At 32.9% G+C, this 22183-nt stretch overlaps 1 protein-coding gene across 1 annotated transcript; it reads left to right on the top strand.

Moving 5' to 3' along the window:
- The first annotated feature begins 13369 nt into the window (after positions 1 to 13369).
- LOC114712942 (probable arabinosyltransferase ARAD1) lies at positions 13370 to 20998 on the top strand. Its single transcript, XM_028897503.1, has 9 exons — positions 13370 to 13914; positions 14455 to 14628; positions 16189 to 16346; positions 16430 to 16577; positions 17416 to 17531; positions 17613 to 17751; positions 19078 to 19188; positions 19491 to 19559; positions 20673 to 20998. The coding sequence occupies exons 1-9, from the start codon at positions 13447 to 13449 to the stop codon at positions 20802 to 20804; spliced, it is 1515 nt and encodes a 504-aa protein (XP_028753336.1). The 5' UTR covers positions 13370 to 13446; the 3' UTR covers positions 20805 to 20998.
- Positions 20999 to 22183: the final 1185 nt, after the last annotated feature.

The following is a 22183-nucleotide window of genomic DNA, read 5'->3' as shown; positions in this document are numbered from 1 at the left end:
ACTACTTTAAGAAAAAAATGGATAAATATGAGAGACAGAATAGATTGGGGTCTTATATTTAGAATTAAATTGAAAATCAAGCTAGATGTTCTATTAAGAACCGGAGGTAGTATACATATATAAGGTTGTTCATTAATCAAGGAAAATGAGAGAAGCCCTTCTGTACTTGTTCATCTCAACCCATGGCTTATGCTTATAGAACAAGATCTGGCGTCTAAAATTTCTACATGATAAAATTAAACACTTCATTTGGCCTCATGTGTTTCAGAAATATTCAAGAGACATTGTAGCAACAAGGGAGGCTAGCTCCTAGATCTATTCTGATGCTGAAGCTGATGAATCCATGTGCAATAATTGTTGCTTTGTTGCAAATCGGTCATATGAGACTTGTCTTCTTTTAGTCCTATCTCCTTCACCATTCATGGAGACAAAGAGAGAAAGTGTTTACCAGATAGAGTTACACACACACACCTAATAGTTTTAATTGGTAGGTTCCTTCGATTATTATATGTTTATTCCAGTATTTATATCTTGGGTCTGTTATTTATGAATGAAGTATCCGTAATAATCTTTGTTGCCCATAAAAATGAAAAATTGAGAGGTTACTTGACCAAGTATTTAGGCTAATGGAGAGTTCGGTTTTTAAAAAATAGTTGAAATTTGAGTAAAATATCAACATGTTGTGATGCTTGTGTAGGTGTGTCAAAAAAAAAAAAAGCATCACATTAATTGGTAATGTGAGAGTCAAAATGAGCACACTCTTATGAGGTTGTTGTGAAAATTCAAATATTATTTTGAAATGAAAGAACATATCAAAATAATATTTATTGACAGCATTAATAAAGAAAAACTGAATATTGAATAGTTTTAATGCCTTAAACAAGGAGCAACAAAAATTCTTAATGGTGCTGAAGATTTCAAATATCAAACGGTGGGTTTTTATTGCACTTAAAGTGCCAAACGATTTCAATGCATTATGAAACCGCACTGCCACCGTTTGAATAATTTAATCATCAATTCAAAACGGAGCAACCCCTTGAAAGCTTTTAAACATTTTTAATATATTAAATGATGATTTTGAAAATCAAAAGGGAATGTCATTTCTTTGCCTCCAACGGTTCAAATCATGCAATTAAGTCATTCAATGTCTTCAACGTTCAAAACTGGAATTTTATCATTAAGAGACAAGCAATGTTCAGATCTTGGAGCCTATGTATACAAGGGGCATTGGCTAGAGGTGCAAATACATACAGTTCTAGAGTTTTCGAGCGCTTATTTCCCTTCTTGTGTGTTTTCTTACCGCTGAGTTTACTACTATCTTTTGATGTTCTGCTCACCCTATTTTACAGGAAGAATCCGTTTAATCTTAGGGAGTGTCGCATCCTTATTTGCCGGTGGTTACGGAATAGCTTTTAAAGACAGCGTCTTTAGGACGTGACTCAGATTAACTATTTATTTTGCAGGTGTTACCGCCAACACAACATACCATTTTTTGTTTATTTGAACCCAGAAAGCAAAAACTATTTCATGAAAATATTAGCCTCAGCATAAGATGTGTTTACAGGAATATTGAAAATGCAGGTAATATATTTCTTTTGTTTGAGAAAAAGGTGGAAACAGCTAAGGTGAGCAAAATCAAACCATGATCGAAAACCGAACCAAACCGAATTCAATTTCAGTTTTTCGATTCGGTTATTTTAGTTTTTGATTACACATTCAGTTTTTTTTTTAATAATTCAGTTTTAGTGTCCGGTTTGGTAAGTGGAAAAAAATTCAATCAAAACCAAAAAAACCAAAATAAATATATTGTATATTTATATTTAATAAATATTATTATAAGAAATATATATGTGGATACATGTGAACTCTTTAAATATATTTATATTCAATGAATATGGTTATAATACATAATATTATAATAAATCACATTAAATGATGAAATATTTATTAATTAATGGTTGTAATTGTGTTTTATTATTTTTTAAATTTAAAATCACTTTTTACATTTATATATTTTGGTTAATCAGTTAACCGAGTCGATATTTTAGTTAATTTAGTTTTGACTAGTTTAGTTAATCAGTTTCGATTTGGTATTTAAAATTTGTTATATTCGAATATCAATGAAAACCGAGCTAAAAAACCGAATGCTCACCTCTAGAAACAGCTATACCATGCAGGATTAAAAAAAAACCATGGGAAAATCACTATGTAACCCCACATAATCTAGTCATTTAAAAAAATCTCACAAGTGAGTCATTTCTTGTATTAGAACTTGTCATTCCTTCTCATTTATTGTGGGATTTTTAGTAATAAGATTACTAACGTAAAACTGCACAGTACCAAAAAAATCATTTCCTTTAAGGGCGTGAGCATGTGTGGTTTAATGAGGCAACATGTGGAGAACATAAAACAGAAACATTGTTTTTCCTGCTATTGGTTATGAGACCAAAGTTAGAATCCAAGTGATTCTACTTATATAAGTGGGTTCAACATCAGAAAGCAAGAATCAAAGGCATGTTTTCTATATGGACAATGGCATTAGAGCAAGAAATCTATAAATCTAAAGACAAGAAATAAGCTTTCTCTGCATAATATTTTGTTATCTCCCTTTATTATAAGACCATTGCACAATGATAGATATATAAAGAAACATGAAAGCCGCTAGCCAGGGTGATAGTATATATTATTACCATACATATCATAATACTTACTACTAGCGAGCTTGGTAACCAGAAGGGGTGCTCCATATTTGGGGGAGAGGACCAAATTGTAGAAAGGAGAGTGACGATAATTAGGGGAAAGAGAGAAGGAGAAGTTTGAGAGGAGAAGAATGAGAGCAATCTTGGCTTCTGTAATGGAGAATTTCTGGCCTATACATATTCGATTTCCGAGTCCAAATGGTAAGTATGCTTGTGGATGCTTGCAAGCCTCTGAAACTCCTCTCTCAAACCTCTCCGGTTTGAACTCATCTGCGTCTTCTCCCCACATCTCTTTCTCTCCGTGTATCGCACTTATGAACACCGAAACGTAAGTTCCTTTTGGCACCACCATGTTTCCTACCTTCACCTCTTCAATTGCCTCCCTTGAAACTCTTATTCCTGGCCCATACAATCTCAGACTCTCTTGAATCACCACTGATAGCTGCCACAAAACAATACCACATTATGGAATTAGTTTGAGTCACATAGTCATATGAACCAGAGGATATTTGTATCACTTTACATGACACTGGTCATCAAGTGGGAGAGAAGCCCCACCAGAAATGAGACCTAGAAATAACAGGTGGCATGCCAACTGGCATCCTACATGGCATTCATCTTCCAATTGCTGGATGTGGAATAAGGAAAGTTATGAATTAAGAATTCTGGGTAGAAGAGTATGATCAACTCATTGTTGTGTTTTTTCAGCCAAGGATCTAGAAACAAGTTTCTTCTAACATTTAACTAATCTTATTTTCTGCGCTTTCAAGTGTTTCCTAAGGTCTCTAAATAGTTTTACTAGAGGAACCGTATCACATATTTAATAATGCACTTTAAGGAGATATTAAAGACTATGTCAAATGTTTCAGCTTGGCCTAGGATACTAACTTGCTTCATCTTTCGAAGTTTGTCCATATCACGAAAGCAGTGAGGCAATATGTTGGGGAAGGTCTCGAGAATTTCAGCTCGAAGACGATGTTGCCATTGAGGGTGCAATGAGAGCTGAACGAGAGTCCAAGTGAGTAAAACAGCAGTAGTGTCAGATCCTGCAAAGTAGATATTTTTGCAGATATCCATAATTAGTTTCTGGGAATAACGTTTATGCTTGAACTTCTTCAATATTCCCCATGCACCACGCCTATTATTGTTCTTCTCATCATCAGCTGTACTCTCAAGAATTATCTGAAGCAGATCCTTTTGATTCTGATCTTTAGAGCTTTGGTTATGTAACTTGTGATTATGAACCACTTTCAAAATCAGCTGCTTTATCTCTTTCTCCAACCTCCACACCTCTTTGTTTTCCTTGGTCGGAAGAATTCTGGGCACAAAATGCAGGTTTGTTTATATATATATATATATATATGTAGATGATGAAATAATAGAAGGAAAAAAGATGAAAGATAAAAGGGAAAAATGAATGAAACCTGGGGAATAAAAGTCCGATAAGAACGGTGGGTTTAGCAAGGGCGTTTTGCAAGGCAGTAAGGGAAAAATATCATAAGACCCACCAAAGCAAACTTTGGAAATGATATCACCAGTGAGTTCCTTCATATCATTATCAATCACAATCTCTGCCATTTCCCCTCCATTTTCTTCTATAATCCTTTCCCATTTCTTCATCATTGTCTTTGTAGATTCCTCCATAAAATCCACCATGTTCTGCAAATTCCACGACAATCACTGCTACTTAAGAACTAGATAAATAATTTGTAGGGATTAAAAAATTTAGTTCAATTGGTTATTAATAATAAATATGCTATAGTTTCTGTGAATTACCCATGTAATCATTTACGTTACAAATCACGAAAAATTTTAATAAACCTCTTCAATAGCCAATTAACATCAGTTAACTCCTCGAAAATTCTGAAATTTCACTGCACCCCTTGACCAAAATTTTATGTGTAAGAAGAAAAAAATACTATTACTTTATGAGTTGTTGTAAATCACTGAATTTGTATTGCAAATTACCGAATTCTTGTTGTAAATAACTAAATTTGAATTATAAATCCTTATAAATTTAATGGATGAATGAACAACTCAAATTTGGCAATTCACAACTCAAATAAAATAAGGGTATTTTTGTCCTCTCATAGACTCATACATAAAATTTTGGTCAAGAGGGCAGTGAAATTTCATGATTTTTTGGGGCTGACAGTAATAAAAGAATTTCTAATATGTACGATAAAAAAAGAGAATTTAAGAAAAAAAATTTATAAATTTGAAAAATAAAATGGATCAAACCCCTTATTACACTCTTACAATTAGAATCAGAAATAGTATTGGGCATTACAGAATAAGTGGAAGCGAAATGAATATACAACCTGAATCTTGGAGAGGTAAAACTGAGGGGCGATAAGATTCCTTTGAAAAGACCAGTAGCGTCCATTGCCAGTGATAATGCCAGAACCAAGCAATGGCTTTAAATGCTTGGTGAGTTGTGTGGGCTTACCAAGATCCCTTGTCTTTAACCGATTTAGCTCTTTGAGCAGTTTGGGATCTCCCACCTGTAGATGTTGCCTATGTCCAGTGGTGTACATGAATGTTGCGCCTGATCATCATAAACACCTCGATAGATATTAAGACACTCGTTAGCTTACTTAGGATTGCGGGAAAAATAGAAGGAAAATAGAGGGAAGAGAACACCATGAAGGAAAATTTACAAAAATTAAAAAATCGGGTTAATATCATCTTTAATTCTTGAAATTTGGTCTTGTTTTGGTTTTACTCTTCAAAAGCCCAAACTAAAATGAAGTCAAATTTTCAGTACTAACTATGATATTAACCCTTAAAAATGTATTATTGTTGGGAGATTTTCCTCCTAATGTTCTTTCCCCTCTAGTATCAAATAATGAGAGTAAAATAGTGGGGAGAATACTATAAAGGAAAACTCATAGTTAAAAAAATATTTTTGCTATATATTTTTTACAATTTTTCCTTATAATATTCTTTCCTCTATTTTCCCCTCATCCTAACTAAGAGAGAGACAAACAGACACTTACCATAATGTTTTCTCCAACGTTGGAGATATGGGAGAAGGGAGTGAAACCATTGTTCAGGTTGTGAGGTAGAGGAGAGATTACTGGAGAACTGTGATTGAACGTGTTTGATCTCAGAGAGGTTTCCCATGGGGAAACTAGGTTTTGGTCCTGTGATCCCTTGGTTCTCCAGAATTGATCTGATTCTTCTAGGTTTCAACCACAGCTTCTCCCATATTATCAGCACCATCAAGCTCACGACAATGGCTGCCACCGACCTAACCATCTCCTTCGTCCGCCATTGCCATGCCCATTCACCACCTTCCATCCCCCCCCCCCGGGTAACAACCGTGCCTAAACAATGTAAAATAAACAATGCTGCAAATAAAGCTTGGCTCTCTGCTTGCGTTCAGGGAACAATAATGACACATACATTATATTCATGTGTTTTTGCGTGTGTGAGAGAGAGAGAGAGAGAGAGTAATTAATTGGATTTTAAAATGAAAATATCTATGGTCATAATAGTATTTATGGAGATTAACAGATATATGGACGTTCCCTCAATTAAAGCAATATTGCCAAGAGGTGTAATTAGAATGATGTTCATGTACTTAATTATAACATTCATGCACAACAACTCATACATTGAATATTAATATTTAATTGAAAATACATGTCATTAAATTCAATATTTAATTTTTCCTTTGGGCAATATATATAAGTTTTAATCTCCCTTTCATGCTTTGTGATATTTATTTATGAACTCCCAAGATTCAAAGAACTTAATTTATGCTTTTATGAATCATGCTTGCAAAGTCCCTCCATATACATGAATTTGAATTATTATTATTAAATATATTAGAACATTCATGTATACCAAATACATCCATGAATCTTTAATTTTGGGAATGCACCTAATTAAGTTGGAGTAAATGCAATGCAGTTCTTGAATATGCATGAATGTTCTAATATTCAATAATAATTCGAATATTCAAGAAATCAATTCACAATTTCTTATTCATATTAACACATCTTTGGATATCTCAAAAACATTTCAAGCTTTCAAGTTTCAACATCATAAATTAACAATATTCTTCTTCATTTAACTTTTGTCCAGAATCCAGAATTTCTAGCCTGACATGACCGTGTTTTCTATCCTAGATTTTTCAAGGTAAGGCTTTTCAACTATATATCTTTTTTCCTCTATTATATTCAACTTATTAGCTTTCTGTTTTCACAAAAGTGTTTCAGATTGCTTTATTATTTATTCTCTATAAATAGTCTGTCAACGTGGATTTGATTCATATTTTCATTAATCTTCATTGTTCATGGTTTGATAACAAATTAATAGAAATTATGTCTAGCTTTAGTCTAATTTTACACCTTTTACTATGGCTAATCTAAGCAAAAGGAGGCTATATTTAGGTTGATTTGGTAATAATTTCAGTTAAATTAAAAAAATTGGATAACTTATTAATAAAGTATATTAGCGTATAAAATTACTCAAAAGAAAAGTTGTGTTCAATTTATTGTCCTATGAATGAAGCCCTAATTTATTTTTTGTGCAACAGGTTGATAAAAAGATCCAAAAGTCCTCTTCGTTAAATTTGTATTCGACTCCTTACCAATCTCCTTTGGTTTACTCACATTCTAAACATATGACTATGATATGGTGAGTTGTTTTTAATATTTTTATATACTCAGATTTGTTGATTCGTGCTTGCATTCATAAGTAGAGTTTATTGTGTTTTTTTTTTTTTTTTGAGAATTACAATGAGATCTCAATGAAAGGAAATAATTATCGGTAAGTTCTAATGACAGTATCATGAAATTTGTTATTACTTGCTGCTTCATTGTTATTAAGATTTTTTAGTAATTATATTCTTTATTTGGGACTTCACAGTGATTCTTCCTTTTTTTTTTGTACTTCTCTGATCCTTAATATAAGACCTAATTAGAATATTGATCTTGGTCCTACTAATTCTTTTTCTAAATTATCCCTATTAAATAATTAAATACCACAATAATACTTATTACTCATTAATAATATACCTATATATTTTATAAAGTGAGTGAGTACTTATTACTCATTAATTCCCAAGGTAAAAAAAACCGGACCGGACCGGCCGATTCAACTGAAAAACCGGTGAACCGGTCTTCAGTCCGGTCTGGTTTGGTTGGTAGACCGGGCATAAAAGGAACCGGAAACGAATCGGCTAAACCGGTAAAAACCGGTTTAAAACCGGATAACCGCCGGCTGAGGTGGGTTGTCCGATCTTTTCCTTTTTTCCATGTCCTACGGGAGGAAGAAGAGGCAAAAAGAGAAGAGCCACAGATAAAACGTATCAGACTTGAAAGAAGAAGAATGAAAGCGAGGAAAAGGAAGAGCAGGATGAAAGGGAAAGACAAAGAGAATGAGAGGAGCTTGCCGATTGTTTTTGTAGAGAGCCACATCCTTGTTGCTTTTGTTTGAAACCCATTGAAGAAGAAGTGAGTTTTTCAGAGAGAGGGGGGGGGAGGAGGAAGGTGGAAGGAGAAGAGACATGAAGTCGAAAAAATAAAAAAAAGAAGACGGTGGAGAAAGAAACAGAAGCTGAGGTCTAGTATAACGTGTTCTGTCCAACAAAATAAAAAGCCTGTGCAAATTAAAGTCAAGTGTTAGACCCTATGTATAGCCTTTATTTTGCAGGCCTGGTATAACGTGTTCTGTCCATTTTTTTTCGTTTTTCAAAGCCTCATTTAATTTAATTTTTTTTATCTCCCATGACATGTAAATTGTAAATACATATTTTATAATAAAAAAAATGACCGTCTTGCAAAACAATGAGATGAATGCAGTTTCTTTATTATACTACGTAAAAATTTTATAATCAAATATTTTATATCAAATATAATATTTTGAATTTTAATGATTAAAAGATTGTAATGATGAATATTTTCAATTATTTTGTTATGTGCTGTAACTAAATTATTACTGTATTTTTTTATATTTTGTTATAAGTGATTATTAATGTTGTTATATTTTGTCATTATTAATTAAATTATATTATTTTAATATAACCGGTCTGACCCCGGTCTGACCTCGGTCTAACCATTAACCCTTAAACCACTTCCTCGACCGGTTCAATACCCAGTCCGGTTTTTTGTTCCTTGTTAATTCCACACATACATCGATTCTACCATTTTATATTTTTAATAAAATAATTTAAAACATTTTTTGAAATGTCAGTGTTTTAAAGAAGTTTTAATTGAGGGTATTTTGGAAAACATATGTCATATTTATGATTATTACCTAACTTAAGTAACTTCTTTAATTTAATTAAAATAGTTAAATAGGTTATATACTAAGGAGCGGAGGAGTATAAAAAAAGAGTTCATTGTTTTTGTTTTCGGTAGATTAGGAATTTTTAAGATTTTGAGTCTATATAATTATTTCCATCTTTTTCACAGAATAATTCGTCTCTTCAATTAAAAATCAAATTGTTGCTTTTTTTATGGTAGTTCCTCCGGTCTTAAATATAAGACTCTTTTTATAGTATAAATTACACTATAAAATAAGTCTTATATTTAGGACTGGAGGAATATAAAACATCATGGTGGAATTTTAATAATGAAATGAAAATTGAAATGAGAGTAAAATTAGATTTTGAATAATAGGAGAGCTTTAAAATGCAAAAGACCTTAATACCATGGTCGAAAAATAATCATTTTTTCCATCAAATTAAATGAAAAGAAAATCTATCAAAGGTATGTGAATAACGGAAAGGAACACATTGAAATGTAGGAAGTAACTACCGTTGCTACTATTATTGCTGATAAAACCACAACTGCCGTCATCAGCACTGAGGCCATGTGGGTTTAATATTGATTCTCCGGAGAAGAAGGAAGAGGCTAGTCGAGGAGATGTGAGGGAGGGTGACGGTCAGACGTGGATGCGAATTGAGACCACATATGTTTGGTTGGGACATGGTCTGAATTTGATGAAAGTTGGAGGGCATTTTGGTCACTAAAATTGCATTTCCCATAGCTAAGAATTTTTAATAGAATTTTCCTTTCCGAGGCAAGGAAAGAAAGTTACCTCTTATCAAATAAAAGAGAAAGTCCTTTTTGTTGAATTTTATACACAGTGAAAGTTACATCCAGCATTCTTATATTTCTTCCTAAATATATTTAGTATCCTAATCTTTTGTATGGTATATCTAACATTCTGATCTTATCTTTAGTATATCTAACACTTTAAAGAAGATGTAACAAAAAAATAATATCAATATGCTGAACGTATCTGAAAAATAACAAAATCAAGATACTGAATGTATTTAGAAAATAAGATCAAAGTACTAGATGCACTTTTATCTTTTTATATATACCAAACGAGTCATTGTCGTCTACATGACAATATAATGTATATCTTCACCTATTTACCACACCAAATAAGGCACATGCTTGCATCACTTAATGGCATGGCATACCATACATTATGTGCCCGTCGGTTGCCCCTTACACATAATTTTTTTTGGGGCATAATATATGTTATAATATTCTTAAACATAAAAAAAAAAGTGTAGCTTAATTAGCTTTTTATGGGAATGGAATGAAGTATGATAAGATTTTGAATTTTGATATATTATCTCAATACTTATTTCCCCTTTAAATCCTTTAAGCCCCTCAAATAACTTTGCTGCAACCTCTGTTCAATCAGCAAAGCTCAATCTCTAATGGAGTCGATTGAGCCATGTTATGTGATTATTAATATATATATAATTAAGAAAAAAATTCATTTGCAAATCTCTATACTTTTATCCGATTTTTAATCAAGTTTTTGTAGTTAACTTTGAGGACCTAACGAAAAAAAAAGCTACATAAAATTGATTAAAAATGCGGTAAACTTGTAGGTATTCCTGTCATTTTGTGGTTAAAAAGGAGATGAAGAAAATGAACCACTTTCTATAACATCTAATTTCCACTACAAACAATACAAATTTCCTTGAATGGTTGTACTTCAAAAATTAATATAAGACCAAAAAAATAACAAGTAAAATGTATAATAACTTATCAATGCACTTTTTGAGCTTATTTCAAGAAAATTATACAACACATAGGAGATTCATTTAGGTCCATTTGATTCACAAAGTGAAATCATGTGACGCTCTGTTATAACACCAAAGTTTCCCTGACCTAATTCTAGCATAGTCGGTATAACTAAGAATAGTGAATCATTGGTCTTAGGATCGACTCTCATTCGGATGGACCTTTACCCAGTGGCTTAATCTTTGGATTTTATCCTTTAATACTTCTGCCCTTCTTTTGTGCTGCTTACCTTTCTATTTGTTGGAGTGTTTGAGGTTCGTTCGGAATCAAATTTGTCACACAGGACAGAAGTTTTCTTCTCCTCGGATCATCTCCATGGCAATGACAAGCACCTTGAAGAATCAGAGATGTGAGTCTCACTATTCAGATCGAGAAGCATATCCAATGGCATTTCTTGCAGCATCCTATCGTCCCAATCCAAGTGATGGTCTTAATTGCACATCAGTACTGGTTTGTTCCATTTTCTGCAAGAAAATCAAGACAGCGACGAATAGAAATACATGTTCGTATGTCTTTTGCTCACAGAGTTAAATTCATGGTGCTTTTCTCCCAATCTTGCCAAGGGAAAACTTCAGTTGCAGCTGCTAACTCTCCAGCGAGCTTGCTTTGTCATTTCCCATCAGACCTTGGTGTCACAGGCGTCACAATCTTGATCTATTCCTTTGTTATGTAAACTTGGATTAGCAGGGGCGAAAATGAATTTTATTCTATTTGACTTTTACAAACGTGAGTTAGGACAAAAGTCGTAATGTGATTTATGTTTAAATTAATCTTTATAAAAGTCAGTTTGATATATTGAAACTTGTTTGGAAAGTGATAAAAAAATAAGTTCAGATATAAAATAATTAAAAAAGATATCGTTTTCTCCAAACTAATTTACCTGACTTATATATTTATTTGTAATCTAGTGATATGTATAAATATTTTAGAGAGATTATATGACATATGATATAATCAAGTAATTTATCTAACTTCTATGATCTCTTCAAATTAGTCTTCTAGATATTATATTAAGGACTTAAAACAATATATCACATGTATATAATTTGATTAAAATTTAAGAAAAATAATAAATGAAAAAATAATTAACTTATTACTGAAAAATTAAATTACTGGATCGAGATAAGATCCATTTAAATATTTTTATCTTTCTTTTCATTCTCATTTGCTTTCTCTCTCCACGATGTAGCTGCAAAAGCTGAAAATTTTAGCTTTACAGCGTAATCAACTTTTAAAGCAAAAGTTGTTTGCACAAAAAGCCAATCCAAACAATCCAGAAACTCTAACTCACCCACAAACTAGATTTTTGTCAATTCCAAAACACATTTGGTGCTACTACCAAAAAAAAAAAACACATTTGGTACTTCAATGGCAATCCAAGTAGGCGCTTAAACTTTCTCATGTAAAACTGCTAATGACTGGTAGTACGGTCCCACGGGAACTTAACTATCTCCTTAAGGATGTAAGAGACCTGCTAAATATGATTGGACCCTTTGCTTTTGTCAATTAATGTGAAATTTGCATTTGCTATCCAAAAAAAAAAAACAATAGTGAATCATTCACAATAGGCAATTCCCTGTGATATTTTTATAGAAACAAGGTGTTATCTTGTAACATCCGAGTATAAAGAAAGTATGATTAGTAATGTGATATCTTCATTTAAGATCGATGGAATCATGTCATGTTCTATTACAACAAAAATATTTTTTGTTAATTAAGGTGTAGCATACACGACATGACTGATGATAATAAATCATTCGTGATAGGTATTTTCATATTTTAAAATAATTTATTTTTTTTTTTTAATTTTTTTTGTAATTGATGTGTCTAAAACTAAAGTTGTCTAGTTGCTAAGTGGGAGAATTATAAACAAATCTTAAAAAATAATTAACACTAAATACTAATGATAAGTGAGGAATTGTCATTTACCACTTTAAAACTTATCATTATAAGCTGCTATGTTATTATAAATTTTTTTAATAATTATGTCTTTTATTTGAGACTTCATAACAATTCTTTCTTGCTAAACATGTCTTACTCAAGGAAACAAATATTTTGTACAAATGATGATACAATAAAAAAACAATTACTCTTCTTATCCTTAATGTAGAACCTAATTATAAAGTTAATTTTGGTTCTAAATATAAATTTTATTTTTAATACTAATCAATTTTTTCCAAATTACTTCATTGATGCTCTTTCATATATAATCAAGTAGGAAAGAAATAGAAGACATTAAAAAAGATGACTAAGATATTTTATAAAAAAAACATATTATATTTATTATAATTAATCAACTCATCTAACTTTTTTAATATAATTAAATTAATTAAATAGGCTTTATATTAAGTATCAGAGATAATTTAATTTTTTGAAATTATGCCTAAAATACTATTGTCGTGCCTTATGATCATTTTCCCCGTCCCTTGTTTCAATTTTCGTTCCAATTTATTATTCAGAAGCTATTGGTTTTCATATTTTCTATTTTTTTTTTTTAACTGATTCTTCACTTAATAATCTGAAGACCATTTTCCCTTTCGCGGAGCTTCAGGAGATCAAAACGCAGATGCTTCGGTGCTTCAGTCTTGCTCGTAAGATCAGCTTCTTCATCAGAATCTCTACCTTGAAGTTTATTTGATTATTTCACCACCAATCTTGCAGAGAGAGATAGAGAGAAGGCAAAAATGGCAGGAAAGCATGTCCCAAGATCCAAATCTCGAATCCTCCTTTTCGGTCTCTTGCTTCTCGGATTCTCCCTCCTCTTCTTCCTCTTTTCCCCTTCTCCAAAGCGCCAATCTGTGCGTTCACAGTTTCTGAACCCTAACGTTAATGTGGAGACCTCATTTGTGGCCTCACTAGAGGATTTCCTCACACGTAAAGCACCTACTGGATCAACATTCGGTCGCGATGATACTGTGAGTGGGGAAGCTGGGGAAGAGGAGGTGAGAAAGCTGGATAATAAGATTTATGAAATGGAGATGGATAGGTTATATGGAGATCCTTACTATCCTGTGAGTTTGCCGCTTAAGGTTTATGTGTATAACATGCCAAGCAAATTCACCTATGATTTGCTCTGGCTGTTTAGGAATACTTACAAGGAGACCGACAATCTGACCTCCAATGGCAGTCCAGTGCACCGTCTCATCGAACAGGTACCATCACAACTCAACTAGTTTCTGTTTTTCAATGATATTCGTTGTACCTTCTCTTTTTCGCTCTGTGAATTTTATTGTGCAATTGTTTTCCTCTAGGAGAATGTTTTGTTTAACTATGTGATGATATGAGGAATAGCATGAAAGAGGATTGAAATCATTAGACAATCAGGCTTACTTTTCTCGAAGTTATTGTTATCATTACTGGTATTCAAGGTTATCTCATGCTATTTGAATGGCTGTTTTGTCGCGGATTAGTATCTAGCTAACGGAGAACACATAATGAAATGATTGTCTTAATCCTTTTGTAATTTTAGAACGATTATTCTATGAAATTATGGGAAGAAAGCCATCTATACTGAATTGACATATTAGAAATATCTTCTTTTTACTCTTTCCCTACATGTAAATCTTGGGATATAGGACTATGTTGTTCTGTTGGTATTGTTTGATTGCTTTATATAACTTTCCATGTCCTTTTCTCTCTCCTCTCTCTCCCATAATCTCTTCTTTAATCAGTGAAATCTGTTGTCAATGCAGCACTCCATTGATTATTGGCTTTGGGCAGATTTGATTGCTCCAGAATCAGAAAGACTTTTAAAGACTGTTGTTAGAGTTCATCGGCAAGAGGAGGCAGATTTATTCTACATACCCTTCTTTACTACCATAAGCTTCTTCCTGATGGAGAAACAACAATGCAAGGCACTTTATAGGGTGTGAGTGCTCTTCCAAGAGTGTATTTTTTTTCCAGCTTATTGTTGTCCCTTGTCTGTGTTGGTACCTTTGAGCTTGATTATAAATGACAATGAAGAAATTCTTTTCCTGCTGCATGAAAGTTGCTGCATTTATGAATTAGCAGTTAACTGGTTTCACTCAGAAGTTGCCTTCTCTTTTTGGAGGTTAATGTGTTGCTTGTATATTCATTAGTTGATTGTTCTCAGTGTTGCAAGTTCTCTCCCATGGCTTATGACCAGAAATATTTGTCTTCTCAGTTGGTCCATCTGTTCCACTTTGATTTGCTACTAGTTACAACATTATGATATCTTATGTTAATTGTGCCAGCAAGTCGCACTAATTCTTGGTTCAGCAATCAATTTATTTGCTTTTGTGTGTTCCTCCAATATTTAACGGCGGGCTGTAAATTAAGTCCTTTTTTCCCTGTTTTTTTCTTTCTCCACAAGCAAGCACAAATGAAAAACAACTAGGCTGTCTTATTGTGTATGATGTGATCTCCCCTCTCCTTCCCTTCTTGTTAAAAAGTTCTACTTTATTAGCACAGGTGAAGCATTAATACTGTTGAGTTATGATTTATATCTACACGGGTTTGATTTTATGTCATTATAACTACTATGCTGTCCTTTCTTTGTCTCTGTAGTAATATTTTTTCTTAATAAGAAATATTGCTTAGAATTATTCACATTTCATTTGTTTATTAAATGTTTTAATTGGTTCCCCTTTCTTTTCATGCGTGCTTTAAGTAATAGCCAACCTATGGAGGCTGCTGTTGAAGAATGGTTTTATAAATTCTATCAACTGAGCTGCTTTTGATTTAGTAGTTTTAGTTCGTAGTTCCATGGTAACAATTCCTGCATTTTTTAGGGGAGTGAAAATAATCTGTATTGATTAAACCTTTTCAAATCAATTAAGATGAAATTTACAGAATTATTATTAGCAGGAAGTCATTTCTGCTAAATTGTATGTGTAATTTCATCCAAAATCTGTTGTCATTTCACCCTTGAAATAAGTTTCCTGTTTAGTATACCTTGAACCAAGTCTATAATCCATTTCTGATACGTTTTTTATATCAGAAATTTGCAGGGTAGAATCTCTCTGTTCTGAAAGACTTGGCATTTGGTCCATTTTTGTTGCCTTTTAACCATGTAACTTAATCCCATCAAGTTAGACTGTGGAGCTAGAAGAGCTAGCTCAGATGCCTATTTTATGTGGGTTCATATTGTTTTTTCACTGCCCCTTGCATGTATTGTAAATTGTGTTTTGTCTCTTGTTCTTGTATTGTAATTTGTGCTTTTACCTTTCAGATTTTCCACTATGAATATATTTAAAAAGCAGCATACTGATCAATGCGTTTTTTTCCAAATTTTATGATTATTCTCCTGATAGTTGGCGCCTTCAGGGAACCCATTTTTCATATTTAACAGGAACTATTTGTATCCCTTGTGCTTTATATATGAATGATTGATGTAATTTAACTTTTTCCTTATTAATAATTCACTATGTCTTCTATCTGTAATGTTGTCTTAATTGTGGGCATAGGAAGCTTTGAAGTGGGTGCAAGATCAACCCGCATGGAAGCGCTCTGGTGGAAGAGACCACATACTTCCGGTGCATCATCCCTGGTCATTTAAAACTGTTCGCCGATTCATGAAGAATGCGATCTGGCTGTTGCCAGATATGGATTCCACAGGAAACTGGTGAACGCCTAAGTTCCATTTAAATTTGTATATCAAAATTTTAGTCTTTGAAACTGGCCCTGATGATCTTTCTTATCTTGTAGGTACAAGCCAGGACAGGTTTATCTTGAGAAGGACCTGATTCTTCCTTATGTTCCCAATCTTGATTTATGTGATGCCAAATGTTTATCTGAAACAAATCCAAAGAGAAGTACATTGCTTTTCTTTCGTGGTCGGCTTAAAAGAAATGCGGTAAGCATGCTACTAGTTGAAAGTATGAAAGTAAGAAATATTGTACTTGTTACTGAGTAATTGTTTTTTTTTTTTTCATAACCGCTTATGAGTAATAACATCCTATTTTAATAATAAAATAATGTACTAATTTCAAATCAATTAATCATGTTTTCACCCATTAGTCTGGCTTATTGCTGGGGCCATCATTTGTGGTAATTAGGTAGATATTGTGTGAAGTAATAATTCTAGACTTCTACTGTTCTTCATGTGATAACTTTACTTGTTATCTATGTCATGGAACATCACTTTGTTTCTTTTTGGAAGTCAAATTATCTTGATCATGTTTAGTTTAGGCTTAATCAAAATCAACTCTTGAAATGGAAATTGTAGCCTCATGTATCTATAGCATATCAGTTGTTGATTTATCTGATTAAAAGATTTTGATTGTAGACCTTTTTTCTTGCGATACTTTACTACCTTGTGAGTGGCTTTGGTATACGGAAATGCCATGGTTTTAAATGCACTTCTTTAAAGGTGTTATCCGGTATCCAGCTGTAATTTTCTAGGCACTTTTGACTCTATCTGAGTCCCTCAAGAATCGGTCAGCATCATGTGACTTCATTTGCATCCTTTAGATTATTTGATTTTCAATCAAGGTTTTTGGATGGTGTTTATAAAATTTAATTTGCTTATATTATTCATTTGCTGCTATGGGGTGAAAATATGAATGCACGTATGCTTAAAAGTTTAGTCATTCACTCACTATATGATTTGGCGGGCTAACATTTCTTGATGGATTTGTTGTTTATTTTTATATTTTGGTTTGGCTGATTTCATTTTCATTTCGCAATTTCAGGGAGGAAAAATACGTTCTAAACTTGTTGCAGAGTTAAGTGGAGCTGATGATGTAATTATAGAGGAGGGAACAGCTGGAGAGGGAGGAAAAGAAGCAGCTCAAAGGGGCATGCGCAAGTAATCTAGATTAAACACTTGAAAATATTTAGCATGTTTAGATACTTTGTGGTAATTATTTTGTTTCCTTCTATGGATCAGGTCTCTATTTTGCATGAGTCCTGCTGGTGACACTCCATCATCTGCTAGATTATTTGATGCTGTTGTTAGTGGATGCATTCCTGTCATAATTAGTGATGAACTGGAGCTCCCTTTTGAAGGAATACTTGACTACAGGAAGGTGTGTATGCATTCATGTCAGTTCCCTTGATAGATTCATATCTAGGGGGCGTCAAGTAATTAATTAGATGTAAAATGTTATATTAATCAATTGTTAAATAAGATGTAGCCTTGTGAGGTTGCTAGTTAGCTAGCCTAATTGATCTGCCGGCTTTATTTTAGCATAGAATATGTGGGCAAGTTGCTCTGTTATATCTGTTGCATTATATGTCTATGCCTGCATATATAGTTATAGCAAGCATATAATGGCTTAATGTATTTATGAAGCGTAGGATACAAACATGTTAACGTGTCAAATTTCAAAGAAAAATTTAAAACACATCTCAACATGGTGTATATTATTTGCATTAGTATATTTCTCCGTCGCTCATCTATGTCCAAGAAAAATGCAATCAGCATTATCCTAAATCTTAAATACTTGTCAACCTTGTTCCATTATTTTCGGTTAAGTCTCTCATATAAAATGTTGTTTGATATGTTATTTGTATGCAACATCATGGGGAAAGATTTTTTATTATCTCATCAAGATGAGGTGTATAGTCTCATTGTACTTTTTTTGGGGCCATTTTTTTGGGGTTTCTTGCTATCCAAGCCAAAAAGGGAATGTTTTGTCTTACATGTTCTGGCAGTGTGTTGTGGTGGTGTTGATGGCTGACATGCCTGTGAAGATACTTTATGGATGCATCTTTATTGGAAAATGCTTTCTTATTCATATTGCCTATGAGAAACCTGCCAATCTGGAGAGGAATATTGTTTAGTCTTTGAGAATTTATTTCTTTTTCATTTAATCACCTAAACGCATATGAATTAAGTAAAATAATAAGCTGGGAACCAACAGGGGCTTAGTCTAATGGAAGGGGCTAGTCTCCCATAATGTGGTGAACCAAGATTCGAATCCCCGCTGAGAGAGGTCTTTACATTTAGTGCCCGACAGTACCTCGAACAGGATTACCTCTAATAGGAGGATATTTATGCTGACAAAATAATGATGATGATGATGATGATGATGATGATGATGATGATGATGATGATGATGATGATGATGATGATGATGATGATAATCTGGGTATGATTCAGTTTTGGTACTTTTGTTTTATTGATCCATTGGCTGAAAACAGAGCAGATTTATCATAAATACTCACGTTTTATTATTCTTAAAAAATTTACGGAGGTCATTATAGACGTGACATTGGTGATGGTTGTCTTAGTCATATGGTTGTGTTGTCAAGTGTGTCATATGGCCAATTTAATTGTTGGAGCTTTAGAATATATTTTTATTTGATTGTTCAATGGGAAATTGCGTCTGACTCCTTTTGCATATTTTCAGATAGCAATGTTTGTTTCTTCTAATGACGCCGTAAAACAAGGTTGGCTTTTGAAATATTTGAGAGGCATTAGCCCTGCTGTTATCAAAGAAATGCAAGAAAATCTTGCCAAGGTTTGTGGTCATGTTATTTCTTGACTTTGTAATTCTCATTTAGAACTTTGTTGTTTGATTCTTCTGCTGTGTATCTTGCAAAATATGGGTGGTTATCTTTTAAAATCAATTTGCACGGGTATTGTTTGGTGTTAAGTATCATTTATACGCATCAGACTTGGAAATTGGTTATGTCTAAAATATATTCTAGAGTAATCCATTTTGTAATGTAAAGAAATAAATGCTCTTGTTTATACTTTTTCAGAAAATATTTTGTCCTTTGTCTTTCTGGATGTTGATACTTTTGATTGTGTTTTCTTCAGTATTCAAGGCATTTCCTGTATTCCAGTCCAGCTCAACCGTTGGGTCCTGAAGACTTGGTTTGGAGAATGGTTTGTTTATATCTTATGCATTTAAAGCTCCCTTATTGTGGTTTCTTTTAATATTTTCCACGGTATGGCATTAGATTTTTTCCAGATGCAATGCACGGTTAATACAGGGTCAATAAAATATTGTGGTGGTGATTGGGATAATCCTAGGTTTCGTCCTGACGATGGATGACAGACCGAACTGTAGGAATCCATGAGCTTTTTTAATTTAGAATGAGTCTGATTGGACCTTACTTGAACACCGCAGCGAGTACTATAATTTTTTAAAGATTTTGTTAGGTTCCTTTTAGTAGTTTGAGTCCTTAGATAATGGAAGTATTTGCATCCATGGATTAAAGTCATTATGCTCAGGTTATTACAAATGGTTATAATACACGATCCCAAGTCCCAAAAATAGGCATATGATCCTCTCTCTGCGCATTTTGTTCCAGATTATTCCTTTAAACACTGATTTGATTATACATGTTTCTGACGAGTATTTTTAGTAAGATGGAGAACCCTCTCCCGGAAATTGATTATCGAAATGGGAGACCCAACCAACTTAAATATCCCATAAAGCACCTAATAGTAATCCATGTGTATCTTAGGCGTGTCACCCTATTTTAGTCTTTGTCAATTTCTTCCACCTATTCCTCCAAATTTAGAGAATGTTAAATGGAAGATCTCTAGAAATACTTTCTCCGTTCCTAAATGTAGTTGTTAGATAATTGATCAGGATTAAGGAAATTAGTTTAGTTATTTGTGAAAAATGTGTTGGTTTTTGTAAAATACCTCATTTAATCATTTGCATTGGAATTTACCTCCTTTAATATATGCAATTAATAGAAATAGTTTGAGAAGACATTATAATCTTGAGAGATAAAATGGATTAAAGCCTTATACATAGGACCAAAGCTTACCCCCTCAATTAATTCCTGTATTTAGATGAGTATCAATGAAGAGCTGCATAATCAGATCTTAATCACCACCACTTTGAGGTGGTTTGTTTTACAAGAGGCCCACTCTTAGGATTTGCGTCATATTATGGTGTGTTGATGTTGTTATAGGAACGGTGCATTTGTCTTGTGTATTGTGAGTATAATGATGATGTTTTCTGCTACGTGATGGATGCAACAGTTGGCTGGAAAGGTGGTGAACATCAAGCTTCATTTGCGAAGATCTCAGCGGGTAGTAGAAGGATCTAGAAGTCTCTGCACGTGTGACTGTAGGCGTGCCAATACCACTTCTAATAGTGCTCCAGCACTATAAGATCTCTCTCAACGGTACTGTGTAAATGCTATCTTTATCTTTGTGATTCTGCTCACCTCTCTGCTAGAAACCACTCCCAAATAGCTCATTATTTATTTATTTCTTATGACTTGTTGTGCTCAGATACAAAATTTACGTATAATTCTTGAGTTTAAAGAGTTTGATTTTGTTATCGAAACGGAGAAGCATCCACATCGGCTTGGTTCTTTCCGATAGAAACACTATCCATCATAGTTGTCTTTAAAAAATATACAATTTTCAGATCAAGAATGGTAAAAAAAAAAAATTGAATTGCCAGATTTAATAATCAGTTAAAGATAATATTAAAATATAAAATGAATTGTGAGTATATGTAATATGTATAAATCATTGCTCAATAGACTCGTTTATTGGATAATTTAATTGTTAATGTCTAATTTTTGGTGTAATAGTGTATAGTACTTTTCAGAGGTAATGAATTATAATATATTTTGGAAACTAGCGTTTGGAAGGAATTCATTGCTTCAAGTTAGCTCGTCATTTTCTTTTTATTAAATTCTTCATTGCCTTGTAATAAATAAAGGGGTAAATAAAAATTTTTATTCTCCAAGCTTGCTAGTTGAATGTGAATATTTATCTAGATGTTATGATAACCCATAAATAAATAAAGAATCTAATACATTCAACTAGTAGTTCACCTTGTTGTTATTTATCAAGAGGATAATAAATTTTTTTTTGAATTGAGTTTTTTTATTTGAAAATCAAATGCATTGGAGTATTAAAAAAACCCATGGTAAAACTATGCAAAAAAATTCAGCTAAAAAAAACTATACAAAAAAAATTCAAAAATTAGTAAAAATATGATAATCAGAAATTGATTGAGGAAAAAAACTTCCTTTTGAAAGAGGAAAAATAAAAATTCAAAATATCCACTAAAAAAATTATATAACTCATAAAAAATTCATAAATAACAACATGATCATAAAAATCAAATAGAATAAATTTATGAAATTAAGAAAAAATAATATATCCAAATAAGATTGGGATGGGACACCATCTCATGTTCTGTCATGTCTCGTGACTCTTGTATCCCATTCAGTTTTTGTCTCATCTCAATAATTGGGACTGAAGCAAGACACAACCAAACACGCTTTAAGGAAATCCCCATTCTAAAAGCTAGAGGCAGAGAGCCTCCAACAAAACCCCTACTTCAAGATAACCTTGGCGACAGAGGACTCATGACATAAGCCTAAATATTTAGTTCATGATCGTTGATGCAGTAACCTGCACTTTATCAAGCCATAAAGTGAAAACGCAAGGCCTGGATGTTATAAGGAAAGTGTGGTAAAGAGCATACTCTTAAGCCTTATACTTTTGACTAGAATTCAAAATCTCCATGT

This window comes from Neltuma alba, unplaced genomic scaffold, assembly GCF_004799145.2.
Source record: "Neltuma alba isolate B1F8T4 unplaced genomic scaffold, ASM479914v2 tig00011404_pilon, whole genome shotgun sequence".
NCBI classification, from domain to species: domain Eukaryota; kingdom Viridiplantae; phylum Streptophyta; class Magnoliopsida; order Fabales; family Fabaceae; genus Neltuma; species Neltuma alba.
Note: the sequence above shows the minus strand (reverse complement) of the source record. Positions and strands in the feature narration are given on the sequence as shown.

Bases quoted from the DNA above. Each gene is read 5' to 3' on its own strand.
- LOC114712942 (XM_028897503.1), top strand. From the start codon at position 13,447: ATGGCAGGAAAGCATGTCCCAAGATCCAAATCTCGAATCCTCCTTTTC. The intron at 16,347-16,429 runs GTGAACGCCTAA...CTTATCTTGTAG, and splicing joins ATGGATTCCACAGGAAACTG to GTACAAGCCAGGACAGGTTT. The intron at 19,560-20,672 runs GTTTGTTTATAT...TGGATGCAACAG, and splicing joins AAGACTTGGTTTGGAGAATG to TTGGCTGGAAAGGTGGTGAA.